Source organism: Carica papaya, chromosome 9, assembly GCF_054855325.1.
Source record: "Carica papaya isolate Zhongbai chromosome 9, ASM5485532v1, whole genome shotgun sequence".
Lineage (NCBI taxonomy): Eukaryota > Viridiplantae > Streptophyta > Magnoliopsida > Brassicales > Caricaceae > Carica > Carica papaya.
The window spans coordinates 31,612,746-31,640,492 of NC_142317.1; the positions used below are offsets into that span (position 1 = coordinate 31,612,746).

Sequence of the window (27,747 nt, forward strand, 5' to 3'; positions counted from 1 at the left end):
GAAACTAAGAAAAAGCAGATCGACATAAAGGGCAGACACTGGATCTACGAAGCCATGTTCTGATGCAGTCTTCATGATAAACATGGCGGCAACGTGTGCGAGCAGCTTCTGATCCTACCACAATCTCTTCCAAACATATCGGACACTCACCTGCTAAACACCATTCAACAACAACTTTCTCCAGTGCGTGATGCGCCTGCCATGAATCATCCCGTTGATCCACCCGAAGAGACACAACCATGGGAATAATCATGCTGTGAACGTTCCAATCTCGAGCGGCGAGCGAACGTGCGCAGGTGATAATCTTTGATATGACGTGGGCGTAAGCATCCATGGGGGTATTAGTGTGGACGAGAAGATTAGCAACTGCAGACCAGGAGGTTGAGTGAAGAAGAAGATGGTTCTTGAGGACTGGAAACTGAGACCAGGTAATGTTGCCGTCGGGGGTTTGGACATAAACGTCGATCAAGAAGATGGCTTCTTGTTCTTGTTCGTTATGGTGGGAGAGATGATGGGAGTGATGTAATTCTTGAGGCTGCCATGCTTCTGTATGGACGCTGGTGGAGGACATGTTATAATCAAAAGTCAAAAGGAGAAATGGGGTTTGAATGGAATTTAATCTTTTAAGTTGGTAATTTTATTTATAATGATCGATGGGTTTATAGAGGAAACCAAGTTTAATTAGGAATTACTTTTCTTTCGGGTATAAGAAATTAGAATCCTATTCTGATTAATTGGGTTTTAATTCCGTTGGTGGGTAGTCAGTGCTAGTTTTAGTTTTAATCAACTAATGTAGCTTTAATAAATTAATTACTAATTAATTAATCACAGCCATTATAAGTAAATCTTTAAATATTTATATTTGAATAAAAACAATTATTATTAAAATTAATCAATCAAGTAATAAATTATCTCTTTTTAGATTCTGGTTTTATTTTTGTTGGTTATTAAACCATGACAAATTTCTGGCAGCATGTAGTATTTGATCCCAAAAAAAAAAAAAAAAAAAAAAAAAGTCATTAAATTTATTAATTTTATGAATTGAGAACAACTGCAGCGAAGCCAACTAGAGTGTACATAGAAAAACTATCTCAATCTATTATAACGAATCTTACAATCATGACAAATCATTGACGGCCTGAGTTCCACGAGCAACCTTGATAAACACATCCTCAAGAGTGGTATCAGCCAAACCCCATGCAAACACTGTGAACTTGCTCTTTGCGTTCTCAACAGCTTGGAAGACATCAGCAATTCGAACATCATGTTTCGGTAGCTCAAATTTCAGGGTTCCAGATATATGATATATCTTATTAGCATTTGGAGAAAGACGCCGCACCAAGTGCTCCACTTCTTCCTCATGGTTTGCAGAAGTTGTCATGGTAAACACATAAGATCCTCCATATCTAGCCTTCAACTGTCACAGGACAAAAGACATGGTAAAAATTATCCAACATAAAATCCAAATTATTAGATTGGAGAAATCAAAAAAGGTATCTCTAGACAAAATAATAATAGCAGGGGAAGATTAATAGCTAGTTCAGACCTAAATAAGCATCCTAGATTCCATAGAATAAGCCATAGCATGTTCATGAATAACGTAAATTCCGCTTCTTTCTTAAACAGAAAAATGGTGGCAGAGATCAGTAAGTATAGCGGCTAAGGACATCGTTAGTTTTTAATTTTACTTTTATCAAAAGCCAAAAAGAACTTTTACTTTTAACTAAAAATACTTCTATTTTTGAAGTTTCGTTGAATTCTGCTTTTCTGATAACTGAAGCACAAATTAGACACCTGATTGAATAAGGAGTAATTATTATGAAACTGCTGAGCAGACATCTAAGTTCTGGATGAACAATAAGTCGAATGCTTCTGAATGCAAATCAGACCCCAAAACAGGATAAGTTCTTGGTTAATGCATCCGCTTTGGCAACAGATAAATAAATTGTTTCGCGTGCATTTTCGGGAAAATATCAACTGCATTTGTAATTTCTTTCAAAAAGGAGAGAAGAGAGAATACAATGAGGTAGTCTGCAAATAAGCCTAGGAAAATTTTTCCACTATTTAGTATGCTGAACATGTTTGAGAAGAAACCATTTAAGGAGCAACTAACTTAAACAATTATAGTGAGTCTCTGTTACATGCATCCTTATATGCAAATAAACTCTAGCCATATATGTACTAAAGATGAAAATCCAATAGCATAATCTGAAAAAATTATCACATTAAAGTTACCTCTTTTGGATTTCCTATGCACTGCAAGCTTCCATCGACAAAAATTCCTAATCGATCACACAGGAACTCAGCCTCTTCCATTGAATGAGCTGAAAAAATGCAAACAAGATCTCTCACAAAATTTATGAGGTGAAGATTCTCAGTAAAATAAATGATGTGATCAAGACCATATATGCCTATAAGACAGCCCCAGGAAGGTTTCTTGTTTCTTCTTGATAACTCTAACCAAAGAAGAGGATGCATTCTAAATTATTTAAATATGGCATTTATGCAGACAGGGAGAGAGCAAAAGTACTTGTGAGAATAATTGCACGGTCTCGCTTTGCACGCCTAACAACATTCCATAAGTTATTCCTTGAGGCTGGATCCAGTCCAGTACTGGGTTCATCCATATAAACGACCTTGGGAAATTTCAGAAGGTCATGCCATAAGCAGCAAGATTGTTGATAAACCACCATAAGGTCTCACATGGAAATGTTAGTAGAAGATAGATGAGTACATACTTTAGGATTCCCGATCAATGAAATGGCCACACTAAGCCTCCTCTTCATACCTCCACTGTACTTCCCAGCTTGTTTATCAGCAATTCCTCCATGAAATAGGTTGACATCCCGAAGAGAGTCTTCAACTGACTGAAGCGACAACATAAGAAAGAGAGGAATTCAACATTCATTCTGCTGAGAAGGCACTAGATCTGTGTGCATGCAAATTAACTAAGGTGATGCAAAATAAGTTCCAAGATGGAATAGCTATAGTATTACAAGAATCTATGTAATTATTATTATTATTATTGTTGTTGTTATATTAATATTATTATTATCATCATCATCATCATCATTATTGTCTTTTCTTGTTTAGCTAGTTTTTAGTTTATTAGGAACTAAGTTTGGATTTTTTTTTACTTATAACTAATGTTATCAAAGATAATATAATAAATCAATAAGGCATTATTGTGTTAGTTTAATTCCTAGTTCTCTCTCTCCATGTTCTTTTGTTTAGCTTTTTCATCTATCTAATCTATCATTTCTCTATTTCTTCTTACATTTCTTCACCTTAATCCCTAATTTCATCTATTCTACCTCTGATCTTCTATTATCCGACCTCTACTTATCTAATTTCTAACTATTTTTTATGACAATTTAGTTCCACATCTATTGTCCAAAATTAGTTCATGACACAGCCTAAATTTTATCCTACCTTCTTTGCTAATTATGTTACCCAAAAGAATAAAAAAGAACTTGGAACTTCATATCCTTCCACTGCAAAACAATAGGACTCTTCCTTTATATTTTTTTAAAAAAAGTTGAAGACAGAATTAGAAAAAAAACAGCCAAACAGCTACGCAACTATCCCACAGCGGGCAGCCACTGCTTTCAGCATAACTCCTTCCCTCAAAACCAGAAATTATAGATCTCTGGCCAACATTGGATGTATATGAACACCGGCCACTACCGTCAACAGGCTCTGATCGTACCAACCGACCCATAACCAGAGCCCTAGCCACAAAATTCACCAAGAAAAGCATAACTTTTCAGTAGAAAGCTAAACCACCTGTTGCCTTTGCTAGATCATTGGTAAAAAGATCGCAGCGGTCTCATGTGAAGGAGCTAATTCTGAATGAAACACTAGCCATTCAGTATGTGCAACCTAAGATCAATTTAACAGATTCTTTATCAAGAGTTCAGGAAGATACTTGATCAAATTTGAGAGAAAACAAGATGGGAAGTAAACTATGTAACTAAGGTTGTAGGTAACAGAATTTCAACCTGTAGAAATTATAGATCCAATGGAAGATAGCCATATATCCACTATTGCCTTTATTGAAATAAGAGTCACCTCCATCTCTGTTGTTTGTTTTCTCCTATTTATAAATATGAGCCGTAAGTGTGCAAACCATTTTGGTAGTGTATGACAAGACACCCACTTTTTAGACTTACCTATCTAAATGATGAACCTAGCAAATTCATGTGAGATTTGATCTGGGGCACTAAGTAGTTTAGGGATTAAGCACATACTATAAAAGTGCCAGCAGTAGAAGCATGAAAATCTCTAAAAGCAACGTCTGTGTGACGTTCTTCGCTTTCAACATGAGTTCTTAGTTCAAAACTTGTTCACTTGGGAAAGATTGAGAGTTCTAAATTCAAGGTTTATCGACTTACTTCATACTTGACTCTGAATTTCAAGATAGCTAACTTAGTTTCTAGAAAACTATTATGTATTTGCAATATGAAAAGGTTCAAACCCTTATGGTACATTTACCAATGCACATTTCATCCTAGAGCCAATAAAATATATATGCTAGGATACTGAATTAAAATCAAGCAGGGGATGTTGAAAGATCACATGCATACATTTACCATTATTCATTGCAAATAAAACTTATATGCAGAAGTCTTAAGGGTCAGCATATAAATCCATGCATTCATGTACTTTTACTTATTACATCATCTAGGTTCATGCGTCATTGAAAGGACACATACATCAAAGACACTATCCGCAGACATGTCAGCTCAGAGCCACTTGTCCTAGACCAAAGTAGACTAGCATATGTCAAATAGTAACTGTTACGCACGTGCATCAAACATGCAAACAAGACTAAAAGTTTGTGCCAACTCTCTCTCTACACTTGCACAAGAAAATTAGCTGGGTGTGCAAGCAAATACACAAGATTAAATGTAGAATCAAACTTTACTAAGGTAAATTAGCATATTTTTACATGGTACACACACATGCATCTAACATGGAAGAGTGAATCAAACTACAAGTGTCAGAGACACATTCACATCTTTGCCAAAACACAAAAGATTAGACTAAACTGACATATATCTAGGTACCTATACAAATTTATCTTAAAAACAAAAGACCCTTGTATTGTCAAAGAACTCAAGTACCTTCTGAAATTTGCCTCATAGGCAAACAAAGTATGCCCTGTCTGGTTAATGCACATAACATCCTCCTTCAGCATTTTTTATCACAAAAAATTTGAAACTAAAACTTGAATTCTGCATGTCAGTTTTTATTTCATATTCGTACTGTATCCTTTGTGGAAAATTGAACCCCGCATTAAGTTTAATAGCAGGCAGCAAAATTGACATGCAATGGTTAAAAATATAATCCACCATATTTCGTCAAACAATTAAAGATTAAATAGTGGACTTATACTTCTAAACATTTAGACTCATAAAGTTATGGTTCATAATTTATTGATTTCCTCCTAGACAATATAAACGCGAATGACTTATAGCTAGAAAAATAAATGATTTCTCATATTACAAATAATCCAACAAGCTCCAAATTTCCAGAAAAAGTAAATGGTTATCTTCACTTACTTGTGTCAGAGCAGAACCTTTCAGATTCTTAAGTCTGCCATAAAATAGTAAATGCTCTCTTCCTGTCAGGGTTTCCCACAGCAAGCTGAAATGCAAGGATTAGTTTTGGGCGGGGGGAGAGAGAGAAAATGAACCCTACTGCATATTTTGCATATGAAAAAGGAAAAAGAATATCTATTTCTTGCCACCAAAATGATTTATTAGCTTACTCGTACTGTGGGCATACGCCCATGCTAGTATATATTCCATCCATATCGGTTCGTATATCCAGACCCTCAACAAATGCTGTCCCAGATGTTGGCTTTGTGAGTCCAATCATCTGCCAAGGAAATAATGATTAATACTGGTGCAAAGCTCAAGAAAAACCTAAACTTTATGACTAAAAAGCAAATGCCCCACTGAAATCGTGAAGTATATAAATAGAAAAGAAACCAACGAAGGAGAAGCAAATTTAAAGCCACAACTTCTTTCAACAGAAGCCTATAATATCTCACTAAAGAATGAACAATACCCATTAAGCCATGCTAGCAGAAGCAAAATGCAAATTGTTTTAACAATTGCCCACCAGGAATTTCTATCTAACTCTTCCTATTTCTTACTTCTTAATGGTTCGTTGATCCCGCATATAAGGGTAAGATACAAGAAATTTTCATGATTAAGTTAATAAGAGTCTATTAAAAAGCATTTTACACTCACCATACTAATAAAAGACGTCTTGCCTGCACCATTTGGACCCAGCATACCAAAGCATTCCCCTCGAGGCAAAGCAAGAGATAATCCTCTTACAGCAATTTTTGCAGGGTTCCCATCCCTCCCTGGGTACACTTTCTTAAGGTTGTCACATAGTATGGCATGACTTGTGCTTGATTCAAGTAACAATTCTTCAACCTTTTCTCTCTGGAAGAACAATTAATTAGGAAAAAAAAAATTAGCAGATAACTGAAAGCGATCAAACAAGTCTAATAGGAAAGAAATATGTCAGGTCAATACCAAAAGGAATGTTAGCATTTGAAACTGCTAAATAATTACAATAAAGAAAGACTGCATTCGTCCTCTCCGAAGTGCTATTTTAAAGAGTCAAGAGGATTAAAGACAAGGAAAAGAGTAAAAGTATAATAAAAAGTAAAATTTACTAATAGAAAAGAGAAAGAAGATCAAAAAATTTGCTTTCATAATTGTTCAAATAGTCATTTTGTAACATTTCACCAAAAAAAAAAAAACTTTTTTGTTTCGGATATTAGCATTTGCTTGGTGCTTATTGACATCTTTGAAAACCAAACCCTAAATAAACTGAATACAAAATTTAACAAGAAGTTACCTCCTGACTGACATCTGGTTTCTCCATCTGAACAAACACTTTTGACCCCTGGCTTTGAAAAATAGGCTTTTTAAAAGAAGATAGAGGTTTCTTCTGAAGCTTTTTCAAGAAAAATAGAGGATTTCTTCCACTTCCTGAAGAAGAAACTTGATCTACATAATATGCAACAATAAGCACCACCAACCACTCAACTAGCATAATAAGAAGGACTTCTTTCATCCCACTATCACCAATATCGCTCCATTGCATCCCTTCAGTCCCCCTAAAATTCCCCAAGAAGGCATATTGTGAAAACTCATATAACCCACGGTACAGAGCGAAGCCAGGATATAACTCAAGTACAACAATCCACCTCGCTACAACATCAGAAAATTAAGCCTCAGTGCTAACGGTTTTGTGAAGAAAAGATCCAAATAAAATACAGAATACAGATGAATAATTTTGGATCATATCCTTAAACAGTAGGTCTCGGTGCTGAAACAGACAAATAAAATATACTTTTCAGACCTTGTGAACAACATCAGAGCAAGTATTCCTTACAATTTCTTGAACTTACTTGGGAATGAAGGATCTTGAAGAAAGAATTGGAAAAGGAAGACACCCAAGAGCCCAGTTCCAAAAACGCATATGTATGCTACAACTGTGATCATGTCCATTTAGCAAAATAGAAAGTCAGTTGTGTTGAAGGAAAAAAGAAAGTATTATTTTCATTACAAATAGAAAATATACCTGTAGCTGTCTTAACATTTGAAAACACTGCCGCTACTAGAAAAGCCACTGCAATTTGGAGGTTTATATAGATAAAGTAAAAAACAAATTGGACGCCATAGTTATTAAGCCTGAAGAAGTTCAACCCTGTCAAGAAGTAAACCAACTTAAGATCAACTTATAAGAAGAAGAGATAAGAAATACATTGACTGCAGGATGTATTACCTATCACCGAGCCGAATATCACAAAACATAGCATGTAGAGTATGGACGTCGTAAGAAAATACGCGTACGAAATCATCCAATAAGGTCCATCACCAAGTCCATGCATTTTCATCATGATTCTCAATTTCTGTTGTTTCTCATAAACCAGAGACGTCAAAATCACCTACATCAAATGCAAACATGAGGAAACATAGACAAAAGATGATAGACATGACTTGAAATTGGTTTTGAAGAGACATAGCACAAATAACTGGAATCATAACAGGAAGAAACCTCAGATACTGGGGAATAAGATTGGTGCTCACAACAAAAATGAAAAGCAGTTAGACATACTTACTGGGAATAGCTGTAGAATAACCCATGTAAAGAAAAGTGGACCAATAAGGGATGAAATATCCAGTCTGAGTTTAGTTTCCGGCTTGGGCATTTCTTTAACAAAGTCAAATTGTATTTGCGTCCCGGGACCTTTCAAAAACTGAATATATGCATTGGATGCCTATAATCCAAAAATCATCAGTATCAGGATTCATCAAATAACAATAGATTCTTTCTTTTTTCGAGGAAATAAATAAAAGATATTTAAATCTCCGGAAAGTGAGAAAATAAATCATACAAAAGAATTAAGGCACATAAAAGATGCAAATAATGTAACACAGTTTATCCAAGATAATGAGGAAAACTCAAATCAATAAATTCCAAGATATACCAGATTAACCGAGCGTGGAACTCGCACTAATGCAAGGGGTACATTCCCTGATTCATTCTTATATGTTGAGTTGTACCAGATGGTCACGTTGAAATTAAATCTATTTGAGTTCAAGAAATCATAAGCTGTATAAAAGTCAGAGTTTCAGTATCAAAAATTGGTTAGCAACCATTTTGTTTAATGCAGTTAAATATCATGTAGACAAACCTGCAACAATCTCATTTATCTTTCCCTCTGAATTGCCTCTATGGTAACCCTTAAATAGCTCATCATTCACCTTGGAAGAAGTATTACGCCACAAATATAGACCTTGAGCACATCTCACCTCTGGACAAAAAAGAGAATAATTAAAGCTCATAAAGTTCCTTGCAAGTAAGAAGGTAAAGTATAACAACAGGATAGTATTTGTAGTTCCCACTGGTAGGGTCTGTCAGGAAATCATTAGCTGATTTTATAGCCTGTTAGATCCATATATAAGCTCCAGACCCTTATGAACTAGAAGATACATGTCTCTTGTTTGTGGTTCCAGACCCCATAAGGGACCACAAGGTCCATACAATGTTGACCCCCTCCAAATGGGGCTCAGTACCACCTGTCATTAGCTAGGTCCACCTCTTATTTCAAACATAGACATATCATTTATATCATTCTCATGCGTTAAATATTTAAACTCTAGTATTTGCCTCCAATTGATGTCAATAAAGAAGTTTCAGGATGCTAAAGAAGGTATAGAATCTGCTGTATGTTTATCAATCAGTTAACCTAATACACATCTATTTGGCATGACTATCTGATTAGAAGAGGCATACCCATATTCAACACCCACAATCTGTACCTAAAATCCAACCAATACCAACCCAATAAATTATAGGTTCTATTCAAAGAATTATAAGGGGAAGGATTTCATTTGAATTTTAATCAGAAAGAGTGGTTGAAATAAAGAAATTGGTGCAATATTTTTTAAATATATATATATGACTTTGATAAATATATAAAGTATTTTTCAGACGAATTATAAATCCTATATTCTAGTTTTTTGTTATATTAATTCAGGATAACTTATTGCTATCATATAGTTTGAACCCACTTGATGAATGGATAACGATGGCGCCAACGGTCCTCAAAATAATTTATGTTGAATAGAAGTCTGTAACTTTTTTGTATGCATTTATACATGTGCAGATTCACCATGTTTAAACATACTTTGAGTCACACCCCATGCAAAAGCAGATGTATACACAATTTTTTCATTGCACGTGTATGTCCAATTTACCAGGATTCCTCATGTCACATTTCCTTATCACTTACAATCAACCAGTCCATGCCCATCAATGTTATACCAGATGATCATCACCTTCAAATTGCATAAACTAATGTTTTCGCGAAAAATCACTGATGTAAGAACAAAATTTAAATACCTTGTTGCAAGCCTAGTTCTTGAATGGGAACTGAAAATGTAGAGTTTGCTGTGCACTGGCGTTGAATGTTATAGATGGGACGAGATGCAAAGAATGCAGGATCAAGGAAATTGGAAAAAGTGGTCTCAGAAGCAGTACCCTGAAATATATTATGAAGCCTATAAGCAGAAAAGCTAGGAAATTACAGAGAGAAAACTAAGCACAACTAGAAAGGAAGAATCATAATCTATTGAAAATTTTTTTGGGGGGGAAGAGGGTGGGAAGAAGCAGGTCATACCAGGACGAAGTTGGCTAAACTACTCGCAACACCAGAAGAACTGAGAGGAAAAAGATTAGAGAACATATTCGCAGAAAGAGCTGCCAAGTAGACAGATTGTTGTCAGACCACACATATAAATTGATGCTCGTATCCTCGTCAGAATAGATACTTGAATTTTTAAAAAATAATAATAACTAAGCTTGGACACACAAGGAAGGTTAGCAAGAAAGAGACGTACTTTCTCCAAGTGACTGATTACTCCCAGTAAGAAGTGTAGTTGCAGGACATGATCCTGAATTCCTGCATGATGCATTTGGCAAGTCTTTAGACGGAAGAAAACTAGTTCTTACAGCACGATACTCAGGAGCTGGTATTTGTAATAATGGCGGCCACTCTGGGGGACTCGGAATGGGACAATTTGCTGCCTGACTCAAAGATGAGAATTGCAAACCACAGGTTCTCTCACATTGACCATCCCCATTTGTGTCGATACACCCACAGCCACACTCAGTGGAATCCTTGAATTGGGTCTCAAACAAGATTTGGATGACAACAAGTAGCAGACATAGGACAATTGGGATTGAAATGAGCCTGATGTTGGTCCAGATATTCCGTTTCTGATGAAAATTGTAGATCATAGACACATATTAACGGCAAAAACCAAATATCTTTAAACTTAAAGTATCCAAGAAAATTCAAACAATCATCACATCCACAATAAAATTATTTGCATCATAGGTTATATTAATCCAACCACTGAATTTAGCATCATCAAAGTCGAACCTCTCCAAGGCATAAGTAAATTAAGATATTAACTAGAAATGGTTGACCTAATCCCGCAAAAACGTCGAACTCAGGTATAAGAAGCCAGAAAGAATCCGTAATCCAACGAGAAAAACATAAAAACAAAAAAAAAAGAATAATACAGAGGATTAAATCAACATAGCAAGAACCAAACATAAATTCTGCCCGATCAGCAAAACAAAATACACACACGCACACATATATATATATAGAGAGAGAGAGGTGACAGAGACCTGGAAGGTTAAGTTCTTTCTTAACAAAGCGTTGGCCTGAGTCCAGAAACTGGCAGGAGATGAAGCATGCAATGGATCAGCCATTTCCGCGCCCCCAAAAAAAAAAAAAAAAAAGAAAATTCAGAGCGTTAAAACTCGTATCTGCAATTCACAACTTTCCCGCCAAACAACAGAAGCTCTTGTTTAGTATGTCGCTTCCTATAAGAGCCCGCACAAACTATATAACAATAATACAACAGAAATCTCCATTTTATAGTTAACGAACTTCAGTTGCGCCTTTTTCAGTTCCAAATTACTGAATTGCCACCCAAATACCACTTTATTTTCGGAAAATGGTAATGATTCCAGGTTCATACCCAAACCAATCTAAAGTAAAATGACGAAATTACCCTTCACGCGGTTTCAAATTTGCCCTTCGTAGTCCGCCGGTTAAAAAACCCAAGTTAGACTTGGCTGTCAAAGTTTTGGCAATTTCCTTGCGGTTTAAATAAAAAATTATAAAACGTGAAGCGACAGAGAATTTTAATTTTATATTTTACATCATGCGAACGTCAACTCTAAATTTTTTTATTTTATTAAATAGTAAAAATAAACCGAATTTTCAAAGTTTAAATTATTAAAAAAATAATATAATTTTTTATTTTACAGGTTGTCAATTAGTGTATGAATTTTATATTTGAGTGACATTTAGTCCTAAGTATAATATAATAAAATTTTCAAATGGACATTTGATTAATACAAATTTAGAATTATAAAAATATGTTATAGTTTTATATATTAAAATTAATAATTAAAAAAATTAGAATAAGATTTGAAAAGTAAATGATGGGTTTTGGGTCAAACGTAATTAGAGACTCGTTTTTTTTTTTTTCTGGGAAGTATCAGTTAAATTAATAAACCGTGTTTAATTAAATGTAATTAAAATTTAAATTAATTCCCACTTAAATTAAATCCGAATATGTGGTAATTAATTTTAGTTACTTTCATATAAAATTAAAGACTAATAATAATAGAAGAATTAATCAGAATTATTTTTTTAATTCGCAAAAATTTAATTAATTTAATACATAAATTAAACAAATGACCATATATATATATATAATATCTGAAATTTCCCGAGTCTATATTCAAAATTATGGATTAGTTGGCGCTTGGGTTTATTGAATTTTGTACTTTTACAATGTACATAACTTGTACGTCTAGTGATTGTTTGGTTTAATTAATAAAATAAATAATGTGTTTAATATAGTGTATTTTTATTATATTTTGTAAATTACTTATTAACTTAATTTAATTAAAAAATAATGCAATTTTTTTCATTAAGATAATTAAAAAAAAAATGAAACCGCCTGTAAATTCTATGTTTTAGATTTTATTAAATTTAAAATGTATTATTCTAATTTATTTATAATATCAAGTTTGTTATCATTTTATTAAAAATTTACATTTCATAATTATGAATTTTACAAATAAATTTAATTAATAAATTAATTAAATTGTTTGGAAATTCGGGTGATACTTGCAAGAAAAATCCCTAATTCAAACCCAGTGGCAATTTGGTAATTCCCTCGAACTCGATGGCTAAAAACGTTTTCCGACTGATAATAACCGCGCCCTTTTTAAAGCCGCATCGACTCTCTCAACCGTCCGCCAAAGACAGAGAAAAGAAAATGAATTTGCAGAGAGGCTTACCTCTTCTGTATCAGCAATTCTGGGCGCTCTTCAAGAAGAATCTACTACTCTCATGGAGGAGCAAGAGAGCCACGTTTCTGCAGCTCTTCTCATCCTTTTTCTTTATCTTCCTCATTTTCTGCATCCAGAAGGCGATGGAGACTAGCTTCTCGTCTTCCACGGCGCTCAAGATCATCAAGGATCCTGAGTTGATGATCTCGCCTCCAATTCCGGCTTGTGAGGAGAAGTTCTTCGTTAAGCTCCCTTGCTTTGACTTCGTATGGAGCGGCAACGAGAGCCAGAGAATTACAACCATCGTCAGAGCGATCATGGCCAAAAATCCGGGTAGACCTATTCCGGACAGTAAGGTAGTTTCTTTTATGTTGACTTCTTTTTTCTGTCTGGTCGAATTAGAAAGTAAGAATGCGAATCATTTCTGGTTTTTAGGAAACGAAAAATGAAATCACATAGTGAGTAAAATGAGTTGGTAGTGTGAGAGTGAGTTGTGCAATTTGTTTTAACAAATGTCTTTGGTCTGTGAGAAAATCAAAGAAAATGATAGACAAGGACAGAAAATGGTGAAGTATTGGAGCATGCTTTGCCATTTGTTTATATGTTTTCTAGTAAGGAGTATAAAGATCTTGTAATTTCATGGCACAAAGAACTAAGGCATTGTTTGTGATGAGTCTTAGTTCATTTAAGCAATGAAAAGAAGAGGTGAAAAGGGAACCCTAATGTTCTTCGGACCTTTTGTTGTGTAAATTGGATATGATCTCTGGTTCTAGCAAAGAAGAAAGCAGTCAGTTCAAGTTTGAACCGTAGATCAGGAAACAGAAACCATGAGAGTCTACTTCTTCTATCCTTACGTTTGTGCAGTCTTTGAAAAACATGATTCAGTGGGTTAGCTTTAAAGTAAATGTTAATTTTTTTTTCAACCTTTTTTCCATCAATATCTATAATTTTGTGTACTAAGGAATTAGATAGAGCTTTATATTTGAAAAAAAAAAAAAAAAAAAGAGAATTCTCATGGTGACTTTGTTTATGCAGGTTAAATCATTTAGAACAACCCAGGAGGTAGATGAATGGCTTTTGGCTAATCCTATGCGGGTGCCAGGCGCTTTGCATTTCGTTGCAAGAAATGCTACTGTAATTAGCTATGGTATACAAACTAACTCTACCCCAGAAGCAAAACGAGGGCTTTTTGAAGATCCCACATTTAAATTCCAAATTCCTCTTCAGATTGCTGCAGAGCGTGAAATTGCCAGGTCTCTTATAGGAGGTACCAAATATTGGTTATTTAGTTCTTTGCTTATTTAACAATGACTTGTATTTCTAAATTTGATTATTTAATAGATTCTTAATTTGTCACCCTTTTCATGCATTTCAGATTCTAACTTTAGCTGGGTTGTCGGATTTAAGGAATTTGCACACCCTGCAATTGAGGCTCTTGTTGCACTTGATATCATGGGACCAATTTTCTTCCTTGCTGTTGCCATGTTTGGTTTTGTGCTTCAAATAAGTTCTTTGATTTCAGAGAAGGAGCTCAAACTTCGCCAGGTACTGAATAATTTCTAATTTCTTTTCTGATTTAAAATTACCATTAGTACCCTCATTCCAATTTTGCCTTCTAATCTTCCTCTTCCTAAACAGGCAATGACAATGATGGGTCTTTTCGATTCTGCTTATTGGTTGTCATGGCTAACATGGGAAGGAATCATTACCACTCTTTCATCAATTTTCATAGTTCTTTTTGGAATGATGTTCCAGTTTGATTTTTTCTTGAAGAACAGTTTTGCAGTTGTGTTCCTTCTGTTCTTTCTTTTCCAATTCAATATGGTAAATGTTTGTTCCTGCAGCCTAATTGATCTCTTATCATGTTTTTGTTTTATGTATTTGCTACTTTCTGTTTCAATCTTTTAACAATTTATCTGCTTCATCTGAATCCTGATGGTAGATTGGTCTAGCATTCTTTCTGTCAGCTTTCATCAGCAAGTCATCTTCAGCAAACACTGTCGGTTTCTTTGTCTTCATAGTTGGTTTTGTGACACAGGTTAATTCTCCTAAACAACTCTACAGCTAGATTCTTATGTTCCTTGGTGTTCATAATAATCTCTTCTTCTTCTTTCAGCTATCCACATCAGGTGGTTTCCCTTATGCTAGCAGATTTTCCACTACTCTTAGAGCCATTTGGTCATTGTTCCCACCTAATCCTTTTTCTCAAGGTTTAAATCTTCTTGCTGGTGCAACTAGTACTCCTCAGGATCCTGGAATTAGCTGGAGAAGACGAATGGAGTGTGCACCAAATGATGATAGTGATTGTGTCATAACAATTGTAAGTGAAACTTGAAAACTTGGAAACTGAACTTCTTAACACGTGGAATACCATGCATGGCATCTTATCATTGTCATTACAGTAATACTTATCTCTCTTACTTTTTGACAGAATGATATCTACTTGTGGCTCATTGGAACGTTTTTCCTTTGGATTGTATTGGCTATATACTTCGACAACATAATTCCAAATGCCTATGGTGTTAGAAAATCAATTTTTTACTTTTTAAGGCCTGGGTATTGGACAGGGAAGGGTGGAAATAAGGTGGAAGGTAAAATTGAGTTTCAAATGAACTATAGTCATGTGATTTTTTTTTTGTTAACGAATTATTGTGGCTCATTTTTTTCCCCCATTCTGCATAGAGGGTGACATTTGTAGTTGCATGGGCTCAGTTCCACCTCTGGAACAAATTCCTACAGACGATGAAGATGTCCTTGAGGAGGAAACTATTGTTAAAGAGCAAGCAAGACAAGGTGTTGTTGATCCCAATGTTGCAGTCCAGATTCGTGGTCTTGCAAAAACATATCCTGGAACAAGAAATATTGGTTTCTGCTGTAAATGCAAGAAGACCTCACCATACCATGCTCTTAAAGTAAAGTCTTATTTTCGATTTTAGTTTCCGTCCTTGATGAGAGTGTACAATGCAATTTATTTTCTGCCGTTAAACCAAAAGAGTATGTGCCAGAACTTACATTCTATCTATGTTAGAATAGATTTTATGAAATTAGACAATAATAACATGCAGCCACAGTCATTTGTCTTGCCACTCAAAAATGTCCTCCCTTAACATTTGTTGCCTGAGGGGGACAGATGAATGATGCTGACTGAGTATAAGCTGTGAGAAATTTAAAATTTTTAGGTAGTCAATACTGCTACCCATAGGTACTACGGGTTTAGATTAAAGATTTAGGTCAATTATTGAAAAGGATTTTCAGTCTGGAATCTGGAGTTTCTTTTTGAATTTTTATCTTTGTTAGGTTTATTTTCTTGTGTATGTTATCCCTCATTAAGTAGCAGCTTACAGCAAAAAGGCAAGTCTACAATCATGTTGTGCACTTGTCTTCTTGTGTGGAACCAACTGCTAACTCATAAGAACTTACAGGGCTTATGGCTGAACATTGAAAAAGATAAATTATTTTGTCTACTTGGACCCAACGGTGCTGGAAAAACTACTGCAATTAATTGTTTGACTGGTATAACACCAGTAACTGATGGAGATGGTAAGCAGCTTTCTTGCTTTCCTTTTTGCTCTTTTTTCTCAGGAGCCTTGCTTGTTTTTTCTGTTGGCTTAAGAAGGGAACAGGAGTTTGAGTCATAATGATTTTGAAAAAACTGTTTTGTTAACAGCTCTTATTTATGGAAATTCCATTAGAAGTCCAGTTGGCATGTCTAACATACGGAGACTAATAGGAGTTTGTCCACAGGTGAGTTTCTATCATGCAGTGTCTGTTCAGGTTTCCATTTCTGTTATATTGCTTGTCCATAATACATATACTAATATTGAAATTCTTTTGCAGTTTGATATCCTTTGGGATGCTTTATCTGGTGAAGAGCACCTCTACCTCTTTTCTAGCATCAAAGGGCTGCCAACGACATTAATTAAGCAAGTACGTGCCTTTTAACCTTCAGGAAGAGCAACTTATCAGTCTTATTTGTTGCCATCGTTTAAGTTATTTGAACATGCATTCTTATTTGTTGTAATAGATACTTAACATATATTATAACTATTCTGATTCAAACGCAGGTAGTTCAGAAGTCATTGGCAGAGGTAAAACTAACTGAGGCATCTAAAATAAGAGCTGGGAGTTACAGTGGAGGAATGAAACGCCGCCTCAGTGTTGCAGTTGCTCTTATAGGAGACCCTAAATTGGTTTTCCTGGATGAACCGGTGGGAGATTTTAATATCCATTTTGCTTATCAGTTTATGCGAAGGATTCTTAATCATTTACATTTATTATCAATCTGCAGACAACTGGTATGGATCCGATCACAAGAAGACATGTATGGGACATAATACAGGATGCAAAGAAAGGACGGGCAGTTGTCCTCACCACGCACTCTATGGAAGAAGCAGATATTTTAGGTGACCGCATAGGAATCATGGCAAAGGGTAGGCTCCGTTGCATTGGAACATCAATCAGGTTGAAGTCACGATTTGGTACCGGTTTCGTTGTTAATGTTAGCTTCAGTACAAACAATAATGTACAAAGTCTTGTCAGTGGAGAAGCAGTTGGTACAGTAAATCAAGATGCAGTGAAGCAATTCTTTAAACAAGTATGTTGAACAAGTAAACAATTGGCGTTAAAATTGACTTTCAATAAGTTGATTGCTAAGTTCAGTAATGTTTTTGCCAGAAATTGAATGTAGTTCCAGAGGAGGAGAATAAATCATTCTTGACTTTTGTCATTCCACATGATAGAGTGAAGCTTTTGACAGTAAGGATTCTTGCATGTCTTGGTTCTTTTTTCTTCTCATATTAACTTCATATTTAATAATTTCATCTTTGGTTTGACCAATCTAATTCCTTTCAAATGGAATAATCGGTGAAACTACTCAGTATGCGGCAGTTCAAGTTTGAAATTTAAAATATATAGTACAATCATGAACATAATAAGATGCAACATAACATTAGTGTATTTTCTGTTTAGCCTGTCTTGTGCTCCTCATTCTGATGGAAGTTATAATCTCGAACAGGAGTTTTTTGCCGAGTTACAAGATAGAGAAACTGAATTTGGTATAACAGATATTCAGCTTGGTCTTGCAACCCTTGAAGAAGTCTTTTTGAATATTGCAAGACAGGCCGAGCTTGAGAGTGCTGCAATTGATGGAACCATGGTCACTTTGAGCTTAACATCTGGTGCATCGGTGCAGGTTAATAAAATATATTTTGGTTTGCCGTGAATGTACAATCAACTGTCAAATTAGAGCAAAAAGTTAACTGCAATTCTCATTGTTCTCCTTCATTCATCTTTTTGAAATGACAATGCAGATACCTGTAGGAGCCAGGTTTGTGGGGATTCCAGGAACAGAATCTGAAGATAATCCCAGAGGTATTATGGTTGAAGTATATTGGGAACAGGATGATACTGGAGGCCTCTGCATTTCAGGTCACTCTTCTGAAATGCAAATACCTTCTAATGTTTCAATGGATCCTCCCACTCTTTCGCGTGGAAATTCATTAGGCAGGAGCCGGAGGGAGAGAGGATTAGTTCGTGGAATTGTTATTGACTCTGCTCTGATTACTAGCACCGGTTCCATGTCTCGAAGATATACTTCCTTGTAGATTAATTGAAGCATATAGGTTTTACTTTTCTCTCGCCTTCGTTATGTTTCAATAGAATTATAGATTATTTTTACCCTGATTTTACTTTAACAAGAAATATTGAGGTCACCATGTCTATCCCTTCTCACGGTCATTCTTATTATAGAGTTTTCATCTGTCCCCTTTGATGCAAACTTTATTATGCGCTTGGATATGGTCTTCATCATTGATCGTTTTGATCTCTGCAAAATTCCTTCAATTTATTTTGGCAATTTTCCTTCTAGTTTTTTTTTTAGGCAAAGATGGTTAATATATGAAACATAATATAAAATAAAATATTTTATCTATCATTAAATCATCATGAGTTAATTAATCCAAAACAACAAAATAAAATCTCTTTTCTAAAGTTAAATTTTATTTTAACGATTAAATCAAATTAAATAATATATATATGTATATACCAACCATCACTTATGATTTCTGACTGAAAATTATTTCTATTATTTTATGTTTTTAACTGAAAATTATTTTTATTATTTTATAATTGGTATACACATGTTAATTAATAAATACATAAATTTATTCAAGAAAATAAAAGTAACGTACTCATCAATTATCTAGTTAAAAAATTTTCCTAAAATGAAAATTATTTGCAATTAAAATTTTAATTAAGTATCATGTACTATATATAACTTTACTATCTAAATATGAATTTATTACAGTGAAATTAAATCAATGAAATTAAATCAATTACATACATAAATTCTATATATTAAATAATTAATATATATCTAAAAATATAATCAAAACAAAATGGACTTTCACACAGGTAAGAGTACAAAACTAAAAGTCTGTAACACATTCTGCAAACATGTAAGAAAAATGTAATTATAAAAAATAAAATAAAATTTTATTTTTGAAAACAAACCCAGTTATAAGTACACAAGCATAAACACAACCACCCTTATGTCATTTAGACGTTCTAAAATATCCAATTTACATTCGAATAACACAAATAAGAGACAGAGTCTTTTGCTTTGTTGTTATTTCTGTCAAAAATTTCATTGAAAAATGTTAGAAGTCCAAGATCAAGGAAAAAGCCAACCACATTTTTCACGTAGTCCGAAAACTAAAACCATACCATAAAAGAAACACGTGGGGAACCAAACCTCACGGGCAAACCAACAATAAATTCACCGCTTCAACCACTATAGTCCATGAATTAATCAAATCCTAGAACAAAAATAATACGAACAACTACAAACCTCAAGTTCTATACAATTGTTACATAGCGAACAGCCATAAATAAATAACGTAGAAATCAACCACAATTTAAAATTAACATATGGTTATCACAAAATGAATTTTTAGAACCTATGATGTACATTCACTCAACAAACACCACCAAATGTAGAAAAGTGACAAGGCTCTCTGCCACCACACACCTGCATCTACGGACTCAAGTTTACTTGGTTTAAACAAAGGATAATCTTTAAAAAAAAAAAAACAGGTGCATTAAAGAACAATAGACTACAGATATGAGTTACCCCTTTTCACTAACTTCTTTAGACTTCCGGGAAATCACCTTCTCCATTCTACTTGGGTCACCTTAGCTGCAAAATCAAAAATGTTAATCAGTTATTGTCAAATGAAGATAGCCAAAAAGAATTAAATATTATAGCCCTAATGCTCATTCATGGCAATTAAGGGGTCGAGTTGGAAAAGATAATACATTTGTCATGAAACAGGTCTATTGGCTATCCTAATTAAGCTCAAGTTCTTTCCTTGCAATGATATGATTATTTTGTCAAGGTAGGGAATCACACAATACCATAGAAATGGAGCAGTTGAGGCTAAATCAACATGGAAAAGAAAAGGACTCAAAATATTATTAGGAATCTACAGAAAAAGTGGGGCATCCTATGCAGGTCTATCATAACAAAGAAAAAATACTTTTAGTGATTGCACTGTTCCCTACCGTTTCCATCTCGCGATGCTAACGTGGCCCTTTCACCTTTACTCCCACCTTTTCCAGCTGCATGTACCACTCTCTGTGTCCTTGGTGACTGGGAGCTGATTTTGCTGTTAGTTGATGAAGGTAGAGAATGTCGTCGAGCAACATTATTTTTCTCAGTCCCTTCTTGGGGTGCAGATCTTGGGGAACCTTGCAGTCTCAGCTTTGCCTTCGCTGATTCAGTTGCTTGCATATAGCTTGGGAGTGTAGGACTATTCTGAATCCCATTTTCTGCTCGTTCTTGCTTTGCAGCAACTGAAGCTTTTCTGCTTGTTTTTTGATTCTCATTGCCGATCATATCCTCCTTATGGTTCAGTTCCCCATTTGTTTTTGGACTATTCTCATCTTTATTCTCGCTCTCAACCAAAGGCTTTGACTCATCTACAGGCTCAACAATAGATGACAAATCCAATGTCTCAGTCATTTCTAATGGTGCTTGGGAAATTTCAGCCTCAGGCTGCTTGACCACTTTCAAGGCTGTCTCATTCTTGATCTTCTCACTCAAAGAGTTAACACTCTGTTCACCTAAATAATTCAGGCCCTGTTCCAAAATTTCATGACCTGAACTGGTCGGTACCTTTTCAACATTGAGCTTTGGCTTCTCAAATTCAACTTCTTGCTGGACAGAATTCTCTACTACTGGATTATGAACTTTTCTCAAGTTCCGCTTTACCTTTTCAAGCTCACTTTGTGGATTTTCCTGCATTGTATCTGCTGGATTACTTGAAACTTTCCGAATGTTGCGTTTGGGTTTCTCAAATTCATTGGTTGGTTGAGCTGAGGAACTGTCGATATTTGCAGCAGGGACTTTCCTCACACTCCGTTTTGGTCTGCTGCCAGTTTCAGTCTCAACAGTCTGCTCATTACCATGCTTCCTCTGAGATTTTGAATCAGAAGTTTTCTTTGGTCTTGGAGCTGGTTTCCAAAAACGGGAGATCGACCAACGCTCCAACCAGCTCAAGACTGAATTTGGGTTGTCATTATCATAATGAAGGTGCAAAGGCATCACTGTCGGTGTTGAAGCAAGAAGCTGAAGCAACAAATTGTCAGTCAACCCATTTGAGAGAATACTACATAGATAATACTTGGGTAGTGATAGTCAGAAATATGTGCATGGCTGTTAAGCACAGAATGTTGAATAGAAGTCCCTGGTGAGATAGCATATCATTGTCACACAAAAACTAGATGAGCTCATGCACATCGAGCCAAGTTAGGGGACAATTCACAAGCTAGGAGAAATATTATTTTGGGGCATTTTAAGCACATGCACAAGAGAGCCAAGCCAGGGGACAGCCTCGCGTTTCACATCATCGAAGGAGCAGAGAACATAAAATTGGTGAAATATCTGCTGAGTTCTTATACTAATGGCATGCCCTGTCACCAGGCTCATCACAGATACAAGTTTAAAAGACAAACCCTTGCTAATGCTAGTCTTAATGAAATTGAAACTAAGAAATCATTTGGCATCAACTTGGTTATAAGATTTACATTCCTATACTTCCACCAAGGAATTGATTTCACCAGGAAAAGTAAGATGAAACTGATACAAGTTGGATAGAATGAAATATTTTGAAAAAGGACAAGATCATGTGAAAATACTACTATAATAACTAACAACATATCCTACAGTCAAAAATTATTCATGGTAAAGATAATAGGACGTCATAGAATATATATAATGCAATCCTAATTATTATTAGAAAGTTAGTAGAAATATCATGTTTATTCCATTTAAGATATATTAAAAGTGCAGTAGAAGATGTATAATTTGGCTAGGATCGAAATATACCTTGGAAACAAAATCATTTGCAAAGAATTTCTTGAATCGTAAGGAAACATCTGCACCAACAGAATCAACAAGCTTGCCCTCCTGATGGAAGAAGAGAAGAAAAACAAAATTTTAAAAAAAATAATTGCTCAGTAGAACCACAAGGATGGGATCTGACTAATCATCGTTTAATTCTTTTAGGAATTTACCATTGACTGTCTCAGACGACATTTCCTCTGCACTTCCATCCCAATATCTGAATGCCTGACCTGTCTTCCACGAACAAGTGCCTGTAATTTTACAATTCCCATTGCACAAGACAAAGTAGCAACAGCTTGCCTCCTAACCAAATGTCCACGGATAAGTGCCTGGAGCCTTATTATGCCTTTGAGGGCCCAAAATGCTCGCCGAGCCTTCACATATCAAGCTTAAGTGAGTGCAGGTGAAAACAAATAAAAAACCAAATACTGTGTTGATGTAAAATATGGTTTTCTAAAGGGTTTATTGCCAAGTGTTACAGACAAAAAATAAAACCAGACAGATTGCAACACAGAGCAAAAACCACAATTAGTAAAAATGGAAGCTAGTATAGACATACATGCAAAGACAACACATGATCACTGTTTTGGACCAAAACAGGCATCAGTGCTACATATTTTGACAAAATATGAAAATTGAAAAGATAATTAGTTCTCATATTAGCCTAATAATTTGTATAAAACCTCAATTTCCAAATGGCAGGATTGAACACTTTCAGAGCATACGAAATTTAAATCAACTAGTGCTCATCACTTGAATGCACAGTTATAAAAAGAATTCAACTTCCTCCACCCAAAGAAAGTACGCAGAAACAGCGATGCTATATAATTATTCCCAGAAACAGCTTGCTCTTTCTATTTTTCATACGGGTAAACCATCTTCTCTCATTTTTTAAGTAGATAAAAAATTACTACAATTACATAAATACATATTAGAAACTTTACACTTTACTTACAATGTTAAGATGTAAAATCATGTTTCAGTCTAAATTTTTTCAAGTGCACAGAGTCAAATGTCTACATGCACAGGTTCTAGCCTTCTCAACATTAAAAGTAAGTAGGTAGCCATCTAATGGCAGGACTAGACATGCAAGAAACATCTGGCCCATCAAATTAACATTAATAATACATGTAGAGGTAGCTCTTCAGAGAAAGGCATGAAACAGAGGGACCACTTTCCTAGTCAATCTCAACACTATCCAAATATGAAAACTGCCACGAAGAATCTTGCGGAACATAAAAACAAAGTGAACGAGATGGGTAAACTAACTTCTTGACAAAATCCAATCCTAGATAATATCTGAAACTTCAAAAGAAAAAGGGAGGAAATATTGCTACATAGAATTCTTGCAACTGACTGAACAGTTATTTATCAAACAATATACAAACTCTATCCTTATTCTCAAAATACAGCAGGTGGCAGTATTCATATTACAAACTTCAAATCAGAGCTCCATGGTGATTGTCAAAAAAGCCCTCAATGGCAGAACAAAAGAAGACCATAGGTGCATTATTTTAAAACTGTTACCTTAATGTAGTCAACCATGAAAAACATAGCAAATACATTTGAAAAGGGAAGTTTACCAGGTAACCTCTAAAGGCAGCCTGCACTGTGGTTGCAGCTCTCTCCTCCAGCAGTTTCTGAGGGTCAGATCTCGCATCTTGAGATGGAGATTCTTGTAAATCTGTGTGTTTAGTCTCTGGAAATGAAAATGCATCATCTGATATGCTTGCAGCATTCTTGTTCTCCAATTCAGACTTACTTTTGCTTCTATCAGCAGCGCTGTTGACTGAATTTGGAGCTAAGGATTGATCCAATGCAACTTCAGTTTCTGCTGCCTTGGCAGCAATCAGTACCTCTTTTCCATTAGAAGCTCTCTATACATATGATATGAGTTAGAAGAAAACAATACTGACAGCCAAAAAAGACATACAACATGTATTTTAATTTTTAGGAGACTATGTATGTTTCATGATCAATAGCTCCAGCACAACCATAAATATGAAAATTGCACAAGATTTGCTACATCTCAAAACAATCGTATACCAGTAAACAAAAGGGTAGTCACAAAATCTAAAGAATCATATATTTGAAGTCATAATCTTCCAACTGGACTTATATGGAGTCGTTAAAAAGGAATCTCTAGACAGCAGGATTAAGACATTAAAACAGAATGTGGAGAAGCACCATCTTCTCATCATCAAAGGCAAGCACAACATACAATGTGAATTATGTCAAGCCAATATTCTAAAAGTTACTCCACTTTATGTATGATGCAGGACTAAACAGAAAATTCCAGTGTCAAAAGACATGTATGTCTAATATACGTCCTTTCATTTCACAAGATTAAATACTACTAAATAGAGCCTAAGGTCAGGTTTTCCTACTGTGCTATTTTTATGTAATTTTACTATCAAAGCCACTATCTTAGCTATTTTGTTGGTGTACTCAGGCTTGGGCTTGAGTGAGAGAAAGACACATTGTACTTTTCAAAATTGTTCATAGTGAATCCAAATTCAATCCTCCCATGTAATGGGTCACCTTGATCGAACCACAGAAATTTTCTGTCCTTTACTTTTCAGTTTTTGGATTTGCTAGCTGATTATAAGAAATATCCATTGCTTGGATGAATAAACATTTTAATTTTCAAAAGTGCAACATGGTGGTGTATTTGCAGCTTCATACTACCTCTCTCCCTTTGGAAACATTAGACTTAGTTGACTTCTTTCCAAATAGTACAGCCTTGATCCATTTCCCTGGCGATTTGCCCATTGCTGTAAGACCAGGAAAGAATATCGCATAAACCAGAAGTCCACTTCCTGAATCAAGGAATAATGGCTTCAGTGTACCTATAAAAAAATGCACAAACTCAACAACAAAAAATTTATAAAACAACAAGTATAAGAGCAAGGCATCAAGGGGTCCCAACCCATGAACAAAAATGGCAAAACCAAACAATACCAACCAATCTGCAAGAAGACAGAAAGAAGTATGATCACAAGAACCTTTTTCCTTTCTCCAACATTTCTTTTCGCCTCAAAATGATAACACATAAGTTCAGTATTAATTGCAAGCCCTTAGTCTTCTTTCTTTCAATCTCCATCCCTTTTAGATTGTGGGAAGAGGATTCATATAGCTAAGAAACAACACAGTTTGTTATCTGGATTCCTCAAGTTCCTACACTAAAGAAAAAGGATCTAGAAGACAAATTCAGATCCAAATGGAATATCAGACACTTGAACCAAGTAGGAGTTTATTGGTTTAATATAAGTAGGTAGCAGTCCTTTTAGTTGATAAGCTACTTATACAGTTGTGAAAAGCTGTGTCAGATGTGAACATCACATATCTTGACAAAGTTAAACACTATAAACCCCAGTCCACTTTCCAGTATCTAGACTCTTTGTGATAATTCATTGACTCCATAAAGTCATTAGAGAACTGCAGACAGTTTCAATTAATATTCAAAATTTTAATACCCTATCACACTTAAGTTCAAGAATAACATCAGAAGGAACCTCAGAAGCTTTAGAGGAACAATATAAAAGCAGAAGTCTCTATGTATGAACTAGGTTGTGGTCTCTATCTCCCAGAATTTTCCATGTTGCTGTACTGTCAGAATCAGTCATTCAAAACTTTTGGTGGATAGTTCATGTGTCTTCAGGTATCCAAAGAAGCAGAGCAAGTTTCTCATGTTCTTCCCGTTGCCATGGCATATCTGTCCTAATATCCATATAAAATCCCCATTTAACAGTAAAGACAGGTTATATAACAGTAGTTGAATTGTTAGCCCTGCAACCAAACAGCTATCTACTTGAGGATTTTTATAACGTAATTGTGACATAGCACGCATTATTGATTTAACGTAAAATTTAACACAATCAAACATTCAACTACTGATGAAACTTGATGAGAACTTATATCCATTAAACTCCATTAAGCGGCACAGAGTGATCTTGTCGGTGCTAAACAAGAAAGAATTAAACAATTACAAATTGTACAATGAATAAAAGCAAACCCAACGGATCGCATAAACTTTATCAATAAACCCCAATCCCTGGATCTGCTACAAGTGACAGAGAAGTTAAAAATATTTAAAAAAAAAAACGATGCACGAAAGCAACAAATTAGAGATATGAGCTGCTTTGCCTCTAGATCTGAAACTTACCTAGAGAATGCCCTACTCCCGACCACCAAATCTATCATTCCTGAACTTGAAACGAACCAAATCAAACCATAAGCGAGGGAAGCAGAAGAAAAAATTCAAAAAACCAAGAAGTTCAAGTTTGTGAATGAATGAAAAAGATTTATACCAAATAAAAGAAGAGGAAATGTACCAATGGAGTGACTGAGTCAGTGAGTGATCTTGGAAATCAAGAAAGAGTGAGGTAAAGTTGCTTCCATTTTTTTCTACTTCCTTTCTCTCTCCGCTTTGCTTGCTCCTTGTATACTCTGTACCGATAGAGCAAAATATTTTACCTGAAACTGGAAATACAAGATAAAATAACTATCTTCGATTTGCTAGAATCGCGCCTATTGCATGAAACGGGAGGGAATGCTTAAGAGCCACACGATTCAAAATCAGTAGGTGATTTTAACGGCTGATCTTCGAGGTGTACAATGAGCACGAGTGCGGAGGATAATAACTGCTGACAGGTCGCATTGGGTGTCCCAAAGTGCAGTTACTTCGGGAACAAGTGTCCAGCGTCTTTATTCTGACGCATGGTGAAATGACACGTGTACCCTCCTACCAGAAACCACAATTCTAAGCGCGAGTGAAGCGCGTGTTCGATCTCATCCGTTTATTGGTTACAGCAGAGTCAAGGACAAGGCTACAGATGGCGCGTTATTGAAACAAGATGGACACTGCAGGTGAGTGATGCCATGCGGCGAACAGGAATAAAATAAGGGAACAATATTGTGGTTGGGTGTTGATAAACTGCCTGGCAGTTGTTAATTGTTTTTTGATACTTCCACTCCTAAATTTTCCATTTCTTAGAAAAATGTTGTCTTATTTTGTTTATTTATACTTTTCACATTTCTGATTAGGTAAAACTTATTTACTAACGTGGTAATTTTTGCCTGTAAAAGTCTTTCCCACATGCTTTTTCCTTCTTTTTTTTTTTTTTACTACTTTCTTGCTTTTGAAATATTAAATATAATGATAATTAGTAAAAAAACTTTTTACTTGCAATTATTAATTGTAAAAATGAAGTTATTAATTTTTTCAAGTGTAAGAACCCATAAAAGTAAAGAAAAATGGATTTTTTAATTGGAATTAGATTTAGCTTATAAATAAAGAAACATAATTATGAGGTTAATTAATTATGCTAATTACCTTTTTAGCAATCAGTATATTTCAAAACTATATGTACTGGTATTATTTCTTTGGATTTAATCAAAAATAGATAATAGTTAGAAGAATTCAA

General features: G+C 35.0%; 4 protein-coding genes across 11 annotated transcripts; 1 reads left to right on the forward strand and 3 right to left on the reverse strand.

The window, feature by feature from the left end:
- Positions 1-4: 4 nt before the first annotated feature.
- Positions 5-571, reverse strand: LOC110824293 (uncharacterized). The gene has a single exon (XM_022054881.1). The coding sequence runs from the start codon at positions 569-571 to the stop codon at positions 5-7; it is 567 nt and encodes a 188-aa protein (XP_021910573.1).
- Positions 572-1,005: 434 nt separating this feature from the next.
- On the reverse strand, positions 1,006-11,548 carry LOC110824333 (ABC transporter A family member 7-like). The gene is made up of 18 exons (XM_022054930.2): positions 11,236-11,548; positions 10,437-10,815; positions 10,217-10,296; positions 9,940-10,078; positions 8,729-8,848; positions 8,522-8,646; positions 8,153-8,311; positions 7,816-7,978; positions 7,612-7,737; positions 7,439-7,522; positions 6,883-7,238; positions 6,261-6,461; positions 5,774-5,883; positions 5,565-5,649; positions 2,739-2,867; positions 2,531-2,636; positions 2,236-2,324; positions 1,006-1,417 (listed from the first exon to the last, which is right to left on the reverse strand). The coding sequence occupies exons 1-18, from the start codon at positions 11,317-11,319 to the stop codon at positions 1,118-1,120; spliced, it is 2,835 nt and encodes a 944-aa protein (XP_021910622.2). The 5' UTR covers positions 11,320-11,548; the 3' UTR covers positions 1,006-1,117.
- A 1,320-nt stretch (positions 11,549-12,868) lies between these two features.
- Positions 12,869-18,708, forward strand: ABCA2 (ATP-binding cassette A2). Its single transcript, XM_088211621.1, has 16 exons — positions 12,869-13,274; positions 13,954-14,185; positions 14,294-14,463; positions 14,557-14,742; positions 14,861-14,956; positions 15,035-15,238; positions 15,350-15,509; positions 15,601-15,830; positions 16,341-16,458; positions 16,586-16,662; positions 16,756-16,845; positions 16,983-17,126; positions 17,207-17,512; positions 17,593-17,673; positions 17,933-18,109; positions 18,228-18,708. Exons 1-16 carry the CDS (start codon positions 12,906-12,908, stop codon positions 18,519-18,521), a joined length of 2,934 nt encoding a protein of 977 aa, XP_088067747.1. The 5' UTR covers positions 12,869-12,905; the 3' UTR covers positions 18,522-18,708.
- A 1,098-nt stretch (positions 18,709-19,806) lies between these two features.
- IQD31 (IQ-domain 31) lies at positions 19,807-26,810 on the reverse strand. Of its 8 annotated transcripts, none has more exons than XM_088211187.1 (8): positions 26,656-26,810; positions 26,487-26,526; positions 25,010-25,140; positions 23,905-24,198; positions 22,492-22,695; positions 22,304-22,384; positions 20,479-21,544; positions 19,807-20,113 (listed from the first exon to the last, which is right to left on the reverse strand). In XM_088211187.1, exons 3-8 carry the CDS (start codon positions 25,091-25,093, stop codon positions 20,082-20,084), a joined length of 1,761 nt encoding a protein of 586 aa, XP_088067313.1. In that variant the 5' UTR covers positions 25,094-25,140; positions 26,487-26,526; positions 26,656-26,810; the 3' UTR covers positions 19,807-20,081. The 8 variants fall into 8 exon arrangements, with proteins under 8 accessions (XP_088067313.1, XP_088067308.1, XP_088067315.1 ...); XM_088211182.1 differs by having other exon boundaries at positions 25,010-25,170; XM_088211189.1 differs by having other exon boundaries at positions 26,487-26,531; positions 26,656-26,790.
- Between the last annotated feature and the right edge of the window lie 937 nt (positions 26,811-27,747).